Here is an 18,277-nt window from a genome sequence, read left to right on the forward strand (position 1 = left end):
AAATGTTTGAGGAAGGTAAAATACTTTATAATATATCATGTTCTGTATTTATCCCCACTTTACTCTTCACAGATTGGTCTACAAATGGTTTCTCCTAATCTACAAACTCAGCTATGCATTTGGTGTTGTGGGTTATTTGGCTATCATGTTTACAATGTGTGGATTCAATTTACTTTTCAGGTAAGTATCTCCAATTAAGACCTTAGTACCTAATGATTAAGATTCATTAAATTAGGAGCTAATTAAATTAGGGGCCAATTGTTCATTTCTTAAAGAAATATTTCCCTTAAAAATGGGGTGGGGGGGCGCCTGGGTGGCTCAGTGGATTGGGCCGCTGCCTTCGGCTCTGGTCATGGTCTCGGGGTCCTGGGATCGAGCCCCGCGTCGGGCTCTCTCCTCGGTGGGGAGCCTGCTTCCCTTCCTCTCTCTGCCTGCCTTTCTGCCTACTTGTGTTCTCTGTCTGTCAAATAAATAAATAAATAAATAAATAAATAAATAAATGAAAATGGGGTGGGGGCAAGGTGCCTGGTGGTTAAACGGCTGCCTTCAGCTCAGTTCATGATCTCAGGGTCCTGGGCTCACTGCCTGAATTCTGGCTCCCTGCTCAGCAGAGAGCCTGCTTCTCCCTCTGTCTTTGCCTCTCCCCTGCTTGTGTGCCCTCTCTTTCTCTAATACACAAAATCTTTTTTTAAAAAATGGGGTGGGGTTATTTTAGAGAATCCTATTATACTTGAAATGTGATCCAACTTGCACAGTTTCGTTTTTGGGTTTTTTTTCTGACTAATACATGGCAACAGTGGCACAGTACCAAAGGGCCTCAAAATTGGAGCTTGATCCCTGGGACCAATTGTCATGTTAAGCAAATCATTTCTTCTAGATCTCCATTTTTTTCAAATGCAAAGTGGGGATAATCCTATCTATCTGGAGTATCCATTAAGTAAAGTATTTGAAAGCAGAGATTCCCAAACCTGAGAAACTTCTAAAAAGCACTGCTAGGCTGACCCAGCCCAGGCCACATACTTTACAGCTCCTGATCCCCAGAGTCTTAAGCTTCCCCCCAGGTGATTCTAATCTATATTGCAGGCTGAGAACCACAGCTCAGTTAAAGAGGTTCTTTATGTTAGCTGCCCCCTGGAATCACCTGGGGTCTGGAGAGGTTCCAAAAATATTGCCGCACAGGCCTCAGCCCCAGAGAGTCAGATGTTATTGGCCTGGGAGGCCCAGGTGCAGGGGGCAGTTTTACAAGCCGCCCAGGCCTTTCTTTGCACAGCCCAACCTGAGAACCACTCATTAGAAGTACCTTCTCAAGAATTACTTTGTCCACTTGCCACTGAGTAATAAAATCCGAGGGGAATTTAGAGAATTTAAAATTCTGAAAGAAAGAAAGGAAGAAAGAAAGAAAAAGAAGGGAGGGAGGGAAGGAAGGAAGGAAGGAAGAAATTTTAAAAAATCAATTAAAAAAAAAAAAAGCTCCCAAATTTCTCTTAGATACTCTGGCAGGAATTGTCTTCTAAGCTAGAGCCCTTCCCAAGCCCCCTGAATGCCACGTTCTTATTTCGGTCCACTGTTGTTTTCAACAGAATCAAGGCCAGAGATTCAATGGATTTTGGTATCGTATCCTTGTTCTATGGCCTCTACTATGGTGTGATGGGGAGAGACTTTGCTGAGATCTGTTCAGATTACATGGCTTCTACAATAGGGGTAAGTGTTGCTTTCATTCTCTGAAACCACTTGAAGAAATGGTCTCATCTTACACATCTGCATCCGTTTTCAGAAACATGTTGGTCTTTTTTTGGTTCTCCCAGGCCAAGTGCTCCCTGAATCTCCTTGCATCAAAAATTATCTTTGCTAATTGATTAGAAAATATACTTCTTACTTATATAAAGTGGTTGGAAGTAAGGCATCTCATCTTTTTATTTATTTACTTATGTTTATGTCATCTCTGCACCCAACATGGGGCTCAGACTCACAACCCTGAGATCAAGAGTCACCTGCTGTATAGACTGGGCCAGTCAGGCACCCCCAAAGGCCTCTTTTTAAATAAAATAATTATTTGGAAGCAACAATAAGTAGCATACTCCAACTGAAAGGATTAGTAGGGATGCCTGGGTGGCTCCGTCCGGTAAGCGTTCAACTCTTGATTTCAGCTCAGGTCATGATCTCAGAGTTATGAAATCGAGTCCCACAGTGGACTCTATGCTGGCCTTGGAGCCCACTTAAGATTCTCTATCTCCATCTCCCTCTGCCCCTCCCTCATCTCTCTAAAAAAAAAGAAAAGGATTAGTAAAAATTTCAATAATAACAAAAATCTTTCCATCTGCCTAACACAGAAAGTCATATCTGATGTACATAAAGTACTTTGGGATCCATCAGTGTCTCAGGGTTACTCCTCATAAAGATCAGTTATTACACAGCATTAGAGGAAGTAGAAGATACAAAAACTGAGCTAAATGTATCCTGACTGCGTGTTTTTTCTCTAGAATTAAAAATATATATATATCCCTAATAGCTTTTTCAAAAACTCTCTTAAAACTCCAAATATACATACTTTCTGGTTTGGTGGATTTCAGATTCAAATGTTAGGAGCATTCATCTACATCTGACACATGCGCATCTCTCTTTTTTTTTTTTTTTTTTAAAGATTTTATTTATTTATTTGACAGACAGAGATCACAAGGAGGCAGAGAGGCAGGCGGGGGGGGCGGGGGGGGAAGCAGGCTCCCTGCTGAGCAGGGAGCCCGATGCGGGGCTCGATCCCAGGACCCTAGGATCACGACCTGAGCCGAAGGCAGAGGCTTTAACCCACTGAGCCACCCAGGCGCCCCACACATGCTTATCTCTTAAAAACTTACAGAGGCTCCAGGGATGACCCAGTGGTTTCAAGAATTCCTGTCTCTGTCCTCTACCGTTCTCTTGGTACACACCAGATATGAAGTGGAAAAGCTCGTGTGAGTGGCAAGAGAAGAGTGTAATTCAGGACCATTCTTCTCTCTCTCCATTTATGGGGCAGGACCAAGTAGACATGACCTTGACTTCATCCCCATCCCATCTGCCCTTCTCCATTTCTGGAGGCTCTATCTTACTCTTTTCCTGTAGCCTGGAATCCACTTATGTGGTATAATGCTAGAACAAGATACCTTTGGGAATTTCTCCACCAAGCATCATCTATGGGACAACTGCCTTTTTTCTAATGTTTATGGTGAGCACAGAAGGGAACACTTCCACTCCTACTTCCTCTAGCAAAGGCCAGAAGCCATATTCCCTAAAAAATTCCCGAAGTCTCTTGTGCTTGTCTATGGACAGGAGACAAGGAGAAGAATTATATGTTCTCTGTCCTCCAGTGGACCAGGAAGAAGAGATTCAACCTCATAAGACAAGTTTTTAAGCAACAGCTTTTTAGAGGCTTCTCCTCTGTCATCTTAACTCCATCTACCAAATATATAAAACCCACTGCTTCAAGCTATCTCTTGGCACAGCCAACATTGACTTGAACTGATGAGGGGTGTGTGTGCACGTGCATGCATGCTTGTACATATGCTTATGACAGAGATAGGGAGGAGGGAAAGGAGGAGCAGTTTCCATTCTCACACCAGAGCCTAAGCCCCTCAGCCGACTAATTAAGTCAGAATCTCTGGGAGTGGAGCCAATGCATCTGCTTCGTTTTAAAAGCTCCTCAGGAAAAGGAATGAGCTATTAAGCCCTGTAAGAACATGGATGAATTGCAAATACATATTGCTAAGTGAAAGGAGGCAATGAGAAAAGGCTACATATTATATGATTCCATTTATATGACATTTTGGAAAGGGCACAACTATGGAGATGGTAAACAGATCAGTGGTTGCCAGGGGTTTAGCGGGGAACAGGGTTGAATAGGTGAAGTACAGGGAATTTTTAAGGGCAGTGAAATTCTGTACGACTGTAATGGGAAATACATGACACTGTACATTTATAAAAATCAATAGTGCCTTGTAGCAGAAAGGGTGAAACAATGTATACAAATACAGAAAATCATTTAGGATAGGAGAGAATGCCAGGAGAGAGTGTAGACTGTGACAAAAGAATCTAACTGTATTACAAATATATGAGATAACCACAATGCAGGGAGTAGGAGAAGAAAGTGCTGACTTAAATACCTTTGAAATGAGAAGAGATCAAAGATTAAAAGCAAAGGAACCAAACATAAGTGCTGTACTCTAGTTCATAAAGTGGTTTCCCTCGAGGCTGTGGGTTAACAATTCTGATACTGCTATCCATGTATTCCAGAACTGAACAACTAAGCAAATGGAGGACCCATAGTGGGAGCTATGTCTCTCACTCTCAGAAGGTTACGAACAGGGGCGCCTGGGTGGCTCAGTGGGTTAAAGCCTCTGCCTTCGGCGCAGGTCATGGTCCAGGATCGAGCACATTGGGCTCTCTGCTCGGCTCTTCCTCCTCTCTCTCTCTGCCTGCCTCTCCACCTTCTTATGATCTCTGTCTGTCAAATAAATAAATAAAATCTTAAAAATATATATACAGATGGATACAGAGCTATCTATTGCTATGTTAAACACCATGGGTTAGTATATACAGATACATTTCCTGGCTCTGTTAGCTAAGAAGCCCTAGAAGCAATGACACCCTAGTAGCAAGGAGCACACCTTGTGGCCAGATCTTTCCTTTTTTTTCTTTTCTTTTTTGAAGAATTTTATTTATTTATTTGAGAGAGAAAGAGAGATAAGCAAGAAAGAGAACATGAATGGGAGAACAGCAGGCAGAGGGGAGAAGCAGGCTCCCCACTGAGCAGGAAGCCCAATGTGGGCCTCGATCCTAGGACCCCAGGATCATGACCTGAGCCGAAGGCAGTGCTCAACTGACTGAGCCATCCATGTGCCCTGAGCCCAGATCTTTTCTAATACTATTCTACAACAAAAGGAACCAGGGCTCCTTGGAGAAATGGTTGATTCTAGGTCTTGGTAGGGAACGTACAAATGAGCCTGGAGTATATTGTACTGCCAGAAATTAAGCAAGGACTCAAAAAACCAACCAAACAAAAAAATACCACAATGATAAGGGTTAGCGAGAGAGATACAGAAGCCAACTGAAAAAGCTGCCAATGGCCAAAGCTGGAATAATCTGTGCAACAAAAGAGCAGCAGTAGAAGTAGTAGCAGGAGCATTGGGTTATAACCCAATTCTAAAGTAAATATCACGACTCCATATTGATATGAATAAATGAGTGGAGGAGACCAGACAAATCTTTTTTGCCAAAGAATTCCACATAATTTATGTAGGTACTCCAACCTTAAGAAGGCTGTATGGTCAAGTTTTTTGTGTCAGCTTGGGTGGGCTAGGGTGCCCAATTGTTTGAATACCCAAACGCTAGTCTAGATACACACACACATCCTATTTTTCCCTTTTCTCTGGAGAAGCCTCACTGACTGAGCACAACACCCTTCTCCTTACAAATGGGCTGCTCAGGGTGATTTTCCTCCAAAGAGTACAGAATAGGAAGGAATAAAAGAAAGAATAGCTTTATAATGGAGAACCGTGACAACACTGTCACAAGCCTGGTGATCAAGGTTAACAGCAATAGCAGTAAGTCCTGTTGAAAGCATGTACATGCCCTATGGTGTGGTAAGAATGTCACCTCTCTTATCTACCTCTCTAAACCCCGTAACATCAGTGTCTTCAAGAGAAAGACACCAGCTAAATTCCATTTGAGGGACATTCCACACAATACTTGCCAAACTGTAAAAGTCATTGAAAAAAAAAATTGAAATCTGAGAAACCACCATAACCAAGAGGAGCCTAAGTGGTATCCTGGATGAGATTCTGGAATAGAATAAGGACATTAGATTAGAAGGGAAAAAAAAAAAAAAAAACAGGGGCACTTGGGTGGCTTAGTTGTTAAGCATCTGCCTCAGCTCAGGTCCTGATCTCGGAGTCCTGGGATGGAGCCCCACATCAGGCTCCCTGCTCAGCAGAGAAGTGTTTCTCCCTCTCCCTCTCCCCATTCCCCTGCTTGTGCTCTCTCTCTCTCTCTTAAATAAATAAATAAATAAATAATCTTAAAAAAAGCTTCTTAGGTGTCGCAGCCAACGCCATGAATCAACCAGGGTAACCGTGGGGGCTAAGAGGATGATGAAAAAATGTTAAGAGACAAAGAGATGGGGCCAGGTGGGACACTGAAGAGGATGACCAACAGTGCCAAACTGATTCCACGTCTTAGAAGCATTTATAAGGCAAACCAGAATAGGAGGAGCATTACATCAGTACCTAGTCAGATGACCGCAAGTTCCTATAACAAGTTTACATTAAGTACGAGCAAACCTCATGAGCCCAGGTAGTTTTGGCTAAATCCATTAGCAAGACAATCAAACAGGGAGTGGATCTTGGGAGGTACAGAACAACAAGGATTAACTAAGAACTCCGGCCACATTGTTCACCTGCGGCAGGGAGAGTGTGTGGGAAGTCACGTAGGCGAGCGCACGCCGCAGAGCACTGACCCTTTCTCAGTGCGCTCCACTTTCCCGTGCTTAACCTTGTCAAGGTGTCCGGACTTTGAAGGAGACACAAGTCAGGGCCTGGTTTGGTCCTCGACTCCACCCGTGCCGTGGCCTCCAACACTTAGGGACTCTAATAACACTGCCAATATTGGAATCAGTCTTCATCTGTGGTACTAAAAGATGCCGGAATCCTAAATTAGAATTCTAAAAACATTGCACCCAATGGGATTAGTCCATGTGCTCCTTCTCATCACGTGGGAATTAAGAAATAAAGCAACGCCTCAGTTTACTCCAGACCTGTGACTCAATCTCCAGAATAAGAGAAAGGGTCAGTGTCTGGGTAACCTTAAAAAGCTATGAACTATAGCCCTGGATAAGAGAACTTTCCCCTTGAAGGATTCACATTGAGGAGGTTAAATTGAAGGTTATAGTTAGCCGTGTGCTTTGGGTCCATGTGGGGTTCAGTGGGCTCTTGCCTAAAGACCTCAGCCCCACTGAAGCATTCCTGTGAGGAGCAATGCTCCTAAACCAAGGAAGAAGCAGTAAGGACTCTGGGTTGCTGTGTTCAGGGAACGAATGGCACTTGCCCTCCTTTCCAACAGTGCTCTGTGCATCTCCCCCAACAGTTCTACAGCGTCAGTGGGATGCCCACAAGGAGCTTGTCAGACAATATCTGTGCTGTCTGTGGCCAGAAGATCATTGTGGAACTCGAGGAAGAAGGGCTCATTGAAAACACCTACCAGCTCTCCTGCAATCATGTGTATCCTTTTCACATGAAACCACGTGGGCTTCATCAAGCCAGTGATGGAAGGCAACTTTCATATACTCTGTGTGGGTCATGGGAGATGGCAAGTCAGGGAGCGCTGTCGCCTCCTTTCCTCCTCCCCGTCTCACCATCTCCTCTGCCTCCCTTAGCTAGCTCCCATCCCCCAAACCCCAGGCCTTGATCCTCCTCAGCCATCTCTCTCCGTTGGGATAATCCCTGCTGAATAATTTACTCTTTTGCTCGTAATTTTCTTTTTAAAACTGAATCTCAATGCCACACGGACGGAAAAGCTGCAGTGTGTGCTCAAGACGCTGGCTGGGAAAGCTGTAAGTGAACAGATAGCCAAGAAGGACCAGGGAGAGAAGGGTCTGGGTGTGAGAAAAAGTGGAGTTTCCGGTGCAGGGAGGAGCTCAGGACTAAAGCAGGTGGAACCTGGGTCTGAATCTCACGGGACTGAGCACAACACATTGGGCTCTGCCTAGGAATAATCCCGGGAACCTGCTTGTGTCAGGTGTGGGGGCAGCCCAGTATCAGGTTTGGTCTTGAAAATAGGACAACGCCGTGGGTAGCAAGACACCTTTGATTATAGAAAGAGGGACCAGAGCTTGAGCACTCAGTTCTTGAACCATTGGGGTCCTCTACCTGGGAGTTCTGCCCCAAATAGCTGATGGATCTTTAGGTGTTAGGACACACCTGGGCCTGGAAACCAGCATTCTTTGAGAATTCCAGTCACTGTGGAGGAAGACTTCAGTATGTGGAAAGATACTGGGATCCAGAGCCCCAAGCAAAGCAGCCCATGCTGTCCCAGTATAGAACTCTGAAGACCAAAGTTGTGTTTGGGTTGGTGGACGATCAGTATTTTAATTCTTTTCTAAATACAAGGGGAAAGAAGGTATCATCTAGCTTTATTGTATAGCACAACATCAACTTGATAATATTGCTCTACATTCAGTTCAAAGCTCTGGCATGATGAGGTGGTTAAACCATCTGTCTTTTGCCTTTGAAGCCCACCTAATTTAGTAATATCCTAGAGGCACAGTGCCTATGATTCAGTTCTATTTAATCTGGACAGATTCCATTTATTCAATCCTGAGAGTTAAAAAAATGGACTAACTTCACCTGAAATATAATAGGACCCCTTACTCCAACCTTTAAGCCTTACTATTTTAAGATAAGAGACACAAAGGTTTCCCATATGGAATTCTATGGTAGCTTTTCAGGGTGATACCTTTCCCAAAAAAGGGATCCTTCTTTGGAAGAAATTTTCCCAATCTGGTCCTGGTTTTGAATGTGATTTACTTTTCAAATGTTGGACCAGAGCCCCTTCTCCCATTTGCAAGTGGAAATATTTTCTCTCTCCACCTTTAAAAGTGCTTCGGGATTGTTGTACATGTGTGCATATGTAATCTAAAATGTAGTCACCCTTAAATTTGCTTTGCAGGGAGTATTATTAATGACCCACTTCAGCATGAGTCATTTGACCAAGAAGTGGGCAAACATGACTCACATGAACAAGGTGGGGCAGGGGAAGGAGTCTGTCTCTCTACAGCAATTCTGCCAGCTTGGAGGCTTTTCAGTAATGGGATTTTGAAGATGAGACAAAGAATATTAAGGAGGAGGTAGCCATTTCAACGCTGTCTCCTGACCCCTGACCTTTGTACCTATCTAGAAGACGGGGCCGTACTCCAGTGCTTTGAATAAAGGGTTGTAAGGGGCTTGGGTTTAAAATTTTTCTTAGAATACACCACTTTATGTTAATCCAAGCCTACTGCAAAAATGACCCAATTCCAAGAACATAAATAGTGGAAATTCTTAGTTGCATACAGATCTATACTGAGGAGTTTTACACATGGCCTCAATTTGTCTATACTTCACTGCTCTCCATTTTTTAGGGAGGAGACTTCCACATCATTGCTGTTCACATGGGTGACAGCAGGCTAGTCAGAAAATCATGGGATCTGGTTCCAGAAAGCCACGTTGGGATTAACAGCTGTAGAAATAAGCCTCTAGGATGGATCTCGTAACTGTTCGTCACTTTGCTCCGATCTACAATGTTGTGGAAACCAAGAGAATATATTTGCAAAAGTAATTGGTTTTGAGTGATTCATTCAAGTATTTATTTCATCATTAGGCCCTTAGGCACTGCTTAAGGTACTGAAGACAGAGAATGAGACATGGTCCCACAGCTAGCAGGTGGGCCAGGAGAGACCTGCATGCGCACAGAATGTCATAACACAATGTGATATGAACTCTGACAGGAGCATCCCCCTGATGCAGTGGGAGAACCTCGGATGCGCTCTCAACTTTAGGGGCAAAGGGTTAAACTCTCCAGACAAAGAGATATGTACTAATGAATCTGTCAATGCCTGGAGTTTCAGAATTTTATTAGGTTTATAGTCTATTAAAAATAAGTATCTCCTTATCAGTAATAAAAAACTTGAGATAGGAGATAGGAGGCTAATAGAAATATCCATAAGTTGGCGGTTTATGACTACAAATAACTGAAGCTTGTCTAAGTGTCTAAGACGAGTCTGATTCCATAGTAGGTCATGAGTAATGCACAGAAAGTGGAATAGGGAAATACTATGGGGAATGCATGAGAAGCGCACAATCAGCAAGGCAGAGAAATGCCATGATACGTTTACATAAAGTATGCACATAAATTTACATAAAATTACTGTTAAAAAAAGCACTTTTGTATTTACATAAAATACATAAAATATTACTGCAGAAAAGAATTTTCATATTCTTTATCTACTTTAAATCTCGGGAGGATCGAGTGAAGCAAGAAGAATAAATAAAGCCAAGGAGCTGTGGAAACTCCTCAGGGTCCTAGAGCTATGGCAGCTCTGACTGCCAGCTCCCAGTCTTTGGGGGTTCCATTGCCCTGCACAATCTTCCCTAGATGGTGATGTGCACAGTCAGATCATGACTGACAGCCATTCTCACCCTCTACTTCCTCCCCGCAGATGGGGTCATTTCCATTATGTCATCGTGAAGCAGACCTTGCCCTTCAATATCTAGAAACTTCCTTAACAAGATGCCTAAGCTTTCACGAATTCTGCATCCGAGGCTGGTGTATAGTTGGTAAAAAGCAGACTTGCCCTTACTGCAAAGAGAAGGTCGATTTGAAGAGGATGATCAGTAACCCGTATCCTTTCTCTAAAAAGTTGTCAAGTGTTACCTTAAATGTTTCTGGTAATGCAGACTTCAACCTGAATTTTCATTTTCTTCATCACAGTTTTAGCAGAGGAATTTGCTTTCCTTAGCCAATTATTTCAAAACGACTCCCTGGTCTCCTCTCCTACCCTGGGCCCATGTTACGACTCTGGCTAGGAACTTAAATGCCAAAAAACAAACATTCTACTCTACATATTCCATATATTCCACTATAAGCGCTTTAGTGGAAATGTGATGGGATATTGCCAGAGTTAGGTAAATATGGAAGGATTAGAAAGGTGATAAATATATAAATCAGTGATGGTTGGATGGATGGATGGATGGATGGATGGATGGATGGATGGGCGGACACATGGGTAGGTAGGCAGATAGATGATGACGGATGGGGTGAGTGGGTGGGTAGACATATAGACTGGAATAGAAGTGAAATTTTTAAAAAGATTTTATTTACTTATTCATTTGAGAGAGAGAGAGAGAGCACAGGGTGGGGAGATTTTGAGGGGGAGGAGCAGGGAAGAGAGGGAGAAGCAGACTCCCCACTGAGCAGGGAGCACCAGATAGGGTTCAGTCCCAGGACCCCGGGGTCATGACCTGCACCAAAGACAGATGCATAATCACCTGGGCCACCCAGGTGCCCCTAGAATAGAAAGTTTAAAAGTCCCAGATGTGAACTAGAGTATAAAAAATAAATTTTAAGTTGTACTAAATTTTATTATTTCCAGAGAGAATTTTTTTTACCCCCTGTATTTTGGCCTTTAAATTCCTTGCCATGTCTCATCTTGTCTTGGGCTTAACCCTAGGGATAATAATACTGAAAGAAAATGAGGACCTACAGACAGCTTATGGCAACAATTAAGATATTTATAGATACCAATGTTCTCCAACTAAGACCACTGGAAGCCTCAGTGGCTCCATCCAGATCTGATTACAGAGACTTAGTCCTCAACCCCACTGGCCCAAGACCATAATCTTTCTCTTCCAGGGGCGGGGGTAGTGGTAAATGGGATTAAAACATATCCTGACCTTAAGCAGAAAACACTGAGAGGTTGGCATCAACCTACCAAGTACTCTCTCTTCTCCTAAGGGACAGCCAGCCTTTCTATACATCCTGTGTACCGGTCAGCCACGTTTTACCGTGCTAAAGGAGTTCCTTCCCTTGTTACCCACTCCCCTACTCTTCACCAGCCCTAAATATTCAGATGTAACAATGGCTGTTGGCAGCAATGCTCCCATCCCTGAGAACGGCAGACCAAGGAAAGAATTGCCATTAGGGCAGGAGAGGAAGCAACACCATGGGTGTCTTAGGACCTGGGCAGCAGAGAGCACGTCCGTGGGCCCCCAGCTCCATCTATAGGCCTGAGCTCTCTCAGGGAGTCAGTGCAATTCAAGCACAACCACACTGACGGCCTGTGATGCTTCTCCCTTCTTCTCATGCACTCTCCCTGAAGTTCCCTTCTAATAGGGGGATACTGCATCCAGAACCGCTTTTGGTTAATCCCTTATGAAACAAAACTATATGTGTCTTTGTTATAAAATTGATGATAATATCATCCTAAATGTCACCTTAAATGATCACGTAAATAACAAAGGACAACAGGTTACTCTATATTGTCTTGAGAGCATAAGCTTTTGAATAATACATGTACTCTTTTTACTGAGACTCAGTAAAAAAAGAAAAAAAAAGTTATTTGGGGAATATTTGTCTTTATGGGCACAACATTGCTATCAGAGATATTATGTATTAGTTATATCCCCTCAGCAGAATCTATCAAAGGAATTTGGGAAAAGTCTATCTGATCTGTGATGTTTTTCTTTGGAATACGCAATGCATTCCCTCTGATGAGCCAATTACAGCAAAGCCCAAGGCTGTCTTGGCTCACTTACAAACGTTTCCATGATTCTTGGTTTTCCGGGGTAGTCATTTCCCTTTCCTGCTCTCTTTTAGTAGTGACCCTTGCCTTTAGTTCTTGTTTCAGAGTCTGGGATTTTATTGTAAGCCGGTTTTATTTGCTTTTGGAAATTCAGTGTCATGTAAATAACAATGATGACCAAATGCTGTAAAAATCACGGAAGGGGCTTTTCAGTGGGCACATAGAATTAACAAGAAAGGAGATACCCACTCGCTGCATTGCTTATTATATTTGCAAATGAGATTTATGAATATTTCTGCTACCTGGCTGCCCAGAGAGCAACCTCCTTAACTGAGATTTAGCTGGGAGCGCACACACTTTCTCTATGGACAGATCCTTGATTGGCTTCGTTATTTGGTGGCCTGGCAACCCGTGGTGATTGGAATAGTTCAAGGCATTAATTACTCCCTAGGACTGGAATAGTACAGCACACCTACTCCAGAAGCAGCTTGCGACATATTGAAATATTCTTAAATCCTTGATCCTATCTTTATTATTGATACTGCTTTTTCAATTTCAGAGATGAGCCCAAGAGTTTAGAGAAATGAATAAAAGCGCCCTCCAAAAGGCAATCTATGTGGAAAGAATTTAAAAGAGAAGCTGAATGTCAAAAGTTCAGAGGAAAACAGAAGTAAAACCAATGAATCAATAAAGTAGTCATCAGTAAAAGTTTATTGTGCACACAGCAAAAAGATCGTTTGCAAACCAGGGCACTCAGACCAAAACACAGAACGAAGCTCAGAGGTATATGTGAGGCAACAGCTTACATAGTGCCGAGACGGGGACGGTGTATTCTTCACAGAGATTGGTTAAAATACTGAAATTTTCTTAAATGAAAGGGAAGTGGTTAGTGATGACCTCATATCAATTTTAGGAAAACAGTTTAAGTTTTGCTTATTATCTTCAGAGGCCTAAGCAAAGAAATACCCAGGTCAGTTAGCCTCACTTGTCTTGCAAGATAAGCTACATCAAGCTTTGCTTGTAAGACTAAACTGGTTCTGGGGTGCCTAGGTTGCTCCGTCAGTTAAGCATCTGCCTTTGAGTCATGGTCTCAGGATCCTAGGATCGAGCCCCGAGTTGGACTCCTCACTTTGGGAGTCTGCTTCTCCCTCTGCCTCTCCCCACTGGCTTGTGCTCTCTCTCTCTCTCTCTTTCTTTCTCTCTCAAATGAGTAAGTAAAATTGTAAAAACAGAACAAAAAAACAAAACAAAACAAAAAAAACTGGTTTTGTCTGCTCAGTGAATTTCAAGTCTGGTCTCTGTTTGTGTTTGATTTTAATATGAACAACAACATAAACAAATACAAAAAACAAAACAAAACAAAACAAAACCCAAATACAGCCGACTTTGCATCTTTCCCACCATGATCATTTTCTAATCCATGCAACACATTTGTTACAACCCACCCTGGACAGCCAACCTCTAATTTGGCTGATAACGTACTACTTTTTTTTTTTTTAAGATTTTATTTATTTATTTGACAGAGAGAGAGAGATCATAAGTAGGCAGAGCAGAAGGCAGAGAGAAAGAGAGGGGGAAGCAGGCTCCCTGCTGAGCCGAGAGCCCAATGGGGGGCTCGATCTCAGGACCCTGAGATCATGACCTGAGCTGAAGGCAGAAGCTTAATCCACTGAGCCACCCTCGTGCCCCTGATAATGTACTTCTTACATACAACCTTTAGTGATAGCTAATATCTTCTGACGAGTTCACCGTCTTCAAAGAAGGAGACAGAGTTGTTACGTAATCTACAGTTTAACAATATGGTCTTCTCTGCTCTGTGTGCTTGTCACCACATGGCAGCATCAGCGAGAAAGCCCTTTGGCATAGAGGGTGTTATTCCGGAAATGTCTAGCATTAGGGACCACAGCCCGTTCAATGGGCCAGGGGTCCACTGTTTCCTGGGCCTGCCAAATGCACCTGACCCATCCAAGGGCTGCACTAAACGGGAGGAAAACCACTCTCTTCCATTGTGTTCTGGTTTTATTTTCTTCATAGCGCTTCTCAGTACCTGAAATCACTATAATACATTTGTTTATTTTTTTATTGTGTGGCTTCCTCTCCGTGAAGACAGAGAATTTTATAGATCTAATTCCTTATTATATCTCCAGCACTCGGAGTAGTGCCTGGCATCTAGTAGGCACTCAATAAATATTTGTTTAAAGAATGAATTAATCCTGCAGGAGGGGACAGAATTAACGGAATAGGAAAGAACAGTCAAAAAGAATTAACTCGAGCAATACGTTGGTGTCCCAAATGTATTTGTTTTAAATTGCTGGTGAATTCTTTTTTTTTTTAAGTTTTTTTTATTTATTTGACAGAGAGAGATCACAGTAGACAGAGAGGCAGGCAGAGAGAGAGAGGGAAGCAGGCTCCCTGCTGAGCAGAGAGCCAGATGTGGGACTTGATCCAGGACCCTGAGGTCATGACCTGAGCCGAAGGCAGTGACTTAACCCACTGAGCCACCCAGGTGCCCCTTCCTTGCTGGAGAATTCTTAAAGGGCCACCACTGTATACCTAATATCAGGCATCTATTCTGCATACCTGGAGACATTACATTTCTATGAAGTAGAAAGGAAATACACCGATTGTCAAAAACATAGGAAATGTACTTAATGCTCTTCGAAGTCCCATCACAGCTATAATGAAGATAACTCATGCTAAGATTTTTACCTATTGGTCATTTTCCTTTTTGAAACTGCCGCGTTTCAGTATTATGATGGGTTCGGCCAGATTACTGGATTTAACTCTGGTTTATTTCTCTACTCCACAAATATTTCAGTAGTTTAATACATACTATATACCAGGCATATTCAAGGATTAAGGACATAAAACAGGATTCCTGAGCTTATAGTCTACTGACAAAAGAAAGTCTTCACTGTTGGATTAACTAAGTTTTTGAATGAGCCCTTAAATTGACCTCTGATGTATTTCCAGTTTACTTTTTTTTTAAGAGGGAGAGAGCAGGGGAGACGGACAGAGGGAGAGAGAGAATCTCAAGCCGACTTCGCACTGAGTGAGGAGCTCAATGTGGAGCTCGATCTCAGGATCCTGAGACCATGACCTGAGCCAAAATTGAGAGTTATATTATTAACCGACTGAGTCACCCAGGTGTCCCTCCCATTTATCTTTCATGGACAGCTGCATGAGTGTAGACTTTAGAATCTTTTAGAACTCTGGGCAGGTAGACCAGTATGTATCTCTGTGGAATTCTGAATGACCCCCAGAGTCAGAAATGTTGGATAATCACTAAACAACCTCACCTGCAAAAAAAAAAAAAAAAAAAGGAGATGGTATTTTCTTTATAGTTTAGGTATTTAAAATCTAATCCCAATTTTGTGAAGCAGTATGTTTATACACTTTGAAAAAATTATGGAGCGCTATATACTACACAGTGACTAGGAGAACCACTAGTATCCCTTCACCACAAGGTAAAGGGATAAGAGTGGATTCTTACTTTCTTTATATGCTCTTATCTCTTTTCCAAAATGTCTATGGTGAACATGTTTAGCATCTGCAATGAGAAAAATAAAGGTTATTTTTATAACATTACTTTCAATCTACCAACTAACTATGGAGCCCTTTCTCTTGCTGTTTAAATTACTGGAAATAAATCTACAGACCAAATCTATGTTAAATTTGTCTGGTTCTCGTGATAATTAAATCGTGCTTAAATGTAGGGCACAGAGAAATAAAGCAAAAATCCATTATTGTCTTTGGTTTTTGTAACACCTCTCCTTCTCCTGAACTTGTCCATTGTATTTCTTGGGCTGGCTACTATCTCTTCCATAACACTTTCCCAGGAGTTGGTATGAGAGAGAAGAAACACTATCTGAGTTTCCTCAGGACTAAAACTGCTTTGTACTTAATGAGTTTATTTCTCTGCGGTATTTTTCTGCAAAAAAACAGGGTCCCTTAGATCGCTGAGAGAACCCGTAACAGAAAAATATACATTTACAAACTATAATCTATGAGAAGACGAATCACTTCTCTGAGAAAAAATAATAATAGCTAATCTACATAGGCACCACTGTCACCCCTGGTGAGCATGAATGGTTCCCTTTCTCAGAGGCTTGGTCCCCTTGTTCTCCTCCCCGCTCCAGAGGGAATGGTCATCAAGGGGCACACACTCAGTGTTTTACCTAAATTACTGTATATTCAGACCTACATGATGTACATATTAGTGTTCCTATCCTAAGGGCAGAACAATATTTGGGGTCACTTAAGTGACTTGCCCAAGGATACACATTTATGGACCCAGGTTTTTTGGACTCCAGAGCCAATCAACCACACAAACCCAGTTCTGGCTAAGAACTGAGCAGGTCACGGGGTGCTTGGGTGTCTCAGTTAATTGAGCTACTGCCTTCGGCTCAGGTCATGGTCCCGGAGTCACAGGATCGAGTCCCACACTGGGCTCCCAGCTCTGTGGGGAGTCTGCTTTACCCTCTGACCTTCTCCCCTCTTGTGTTCTCTCTCACACTCTCTCTCTCAAATAAATAAATAAAATCTTAAAAAAAAAAAAAAAAGAAAGAAAGAACTGAGCAGGTCAGGCAAAGTTCACTTTCTTTCACAAGTGGCTCCCAGTTTAGGAAGAAATTTGGAATGAATCAGTGAATAGCTCTGAGCTTAATTAATTGCATTAAATGTAGTATTAACTCTAGATTATAAAAATTAACATATGGAGGGCGCCTGGTGGCTCAGACGGTTGCTCAGATCATGATCCCAGGGTCCTGGGATTGAGCCCATCTGGCTCCCTGCTCAGTGGGGAGTCTGCTTCTCCTGCTGCCCCTCCCCCCTGCTCATGCTCGCTCATGCTCGCTCATGCTCGCTCTCTCTTGCAACACTAAAAATAAAATCTTTTTAAAAATTAACATGCAGAAGTAGTGTCTGTCTTTAAATTGTTGTGTATCAACTATTTTGGAGTCATTTTGAGAAATCTCTAGGTATAGAGATTTTAAAATAAATTTAAAAATCTGTTTAGCTCACATGTTCAGAGGGGGAAGAAAGAGACTTTTTTAGAGTCAGAAATAAGGCTTTTTCACAAGAAAAAAAAAAAAAAAAGGCAAGATGCTCCAGAGGAAATGGATTAGAAGATTGGGTAACTAGGAACTCATTAGAACTTCACACTGAGCTAAAGGTTGAAGGAAGATCAGAGTCAGGGATATGGGAGCTTCCTTTGAAGTCCTCTAAATAGAGTATTTTATTCACACTTGCCCCTTGAACAGCAGTGGTTTGACCAGTGTGGGTCCGTTTATGCACAGATTACTGATTTTCTTAACATTTTCTTTTCTCTAGCTGACTTTTTTGTAAGAATACCATATATAATACATATAACATACAAAATGTATGTCAATCGGCTGTTTATCAGCAGGGCTACCGGTCTACCATAAACTACTAGTACTTAGGTTTTGAGAAGTCAAAGTCACATGCACAGATTTCCAAGTGCACAGTGGGGAGAGGATATATCACTGCCCCTCCTGCATTATTCAAGGGTCAGCTCTTCTTCACCAGTGTCATTTCCATGGAATGATACAATTTACTGTATATGGTGTTCTAGGGTCTCTCTCAAGTAACTGTGACTGAAGAAACCCATCCAACACCCAGAAAGGCAGACCCAGGTCACGTGACATCACCATGTAGGTATTCTGCATCCTGAAAAATTTTCAAGGCACTTTTTTTCTAGGAATAGCGACAAGTTTGGCTGAGTTCCCCAACATTTTGCCCTGTTGTTCTCAAGAGTAGTCAGAGGAGACAGTCAAGTGGGGCAGAGAATGCCATCTGCAGACACAAATGAGTATCTCTGCAGAAAACTGACCAACATATTCCTATGAGATCTGTTCATTTGTGCTATTTCCTAAGGAACTAAGCTACAGATAATCTTGATGTCAGTAATGGACTAGATCATGATTATCTCACAGGATAAAGAAAAAACCAAGAACC

At 42.4% G+C, this 18,277-nt stretch overlaps 1 protein-coding gene across 2 annotated transcripts in view; it reads left to right on the forward strand.

The window, feature by feature from the left end:
- RNF175 (ring finger protein 175) overlaps nt 1-13,665 on the forward strand; it is a 44,317-nt gene extending 30,652 nt beyond the window's left edge. For both annotated transcript variants that reach the window (XM_032332742.1, XM_032332741.1), the window contains 5 exons: nt 73-180; nt 1,581-1,701; nt 7,111-7,244; nt 10,300-10,401; nt 12,643-13,665. In XM_032332742.1, coding sequence (XP_032188633.1) covers nt 73-180; nt 1,581-1,701; nt 7,111-7,244; nt 10,300-10,401; nt 12,643-12,763 — 586 coding nt within the window. In that variant the 3' untranslated portion in view covers nt 12,764-13,665. The remainder of the gene's footprint in view (nt 1-72; nt 181-1,580; nt 1,702-7,110; nt 7,245-10,299; nt 10,402-12,642) is intronic.
- The last annotated feature ends 4,612 nt before the right edge of the window (nt 13,666-18,277 follow it).

Source organism: Mustela erminea, chromosome 2 (genome assembly GCF_009829155.1).
Source record: "Mustela erminea isolate mMusErm1 chromosome 2, mMusErm1.Pri, whole genome shotgun sequence".
Lineage (NCBI taxonomy): Eukaryota > Metazoa > Chordata > Mammalia > Carnivora > Mustelidae > Mustela > Mustela erminea.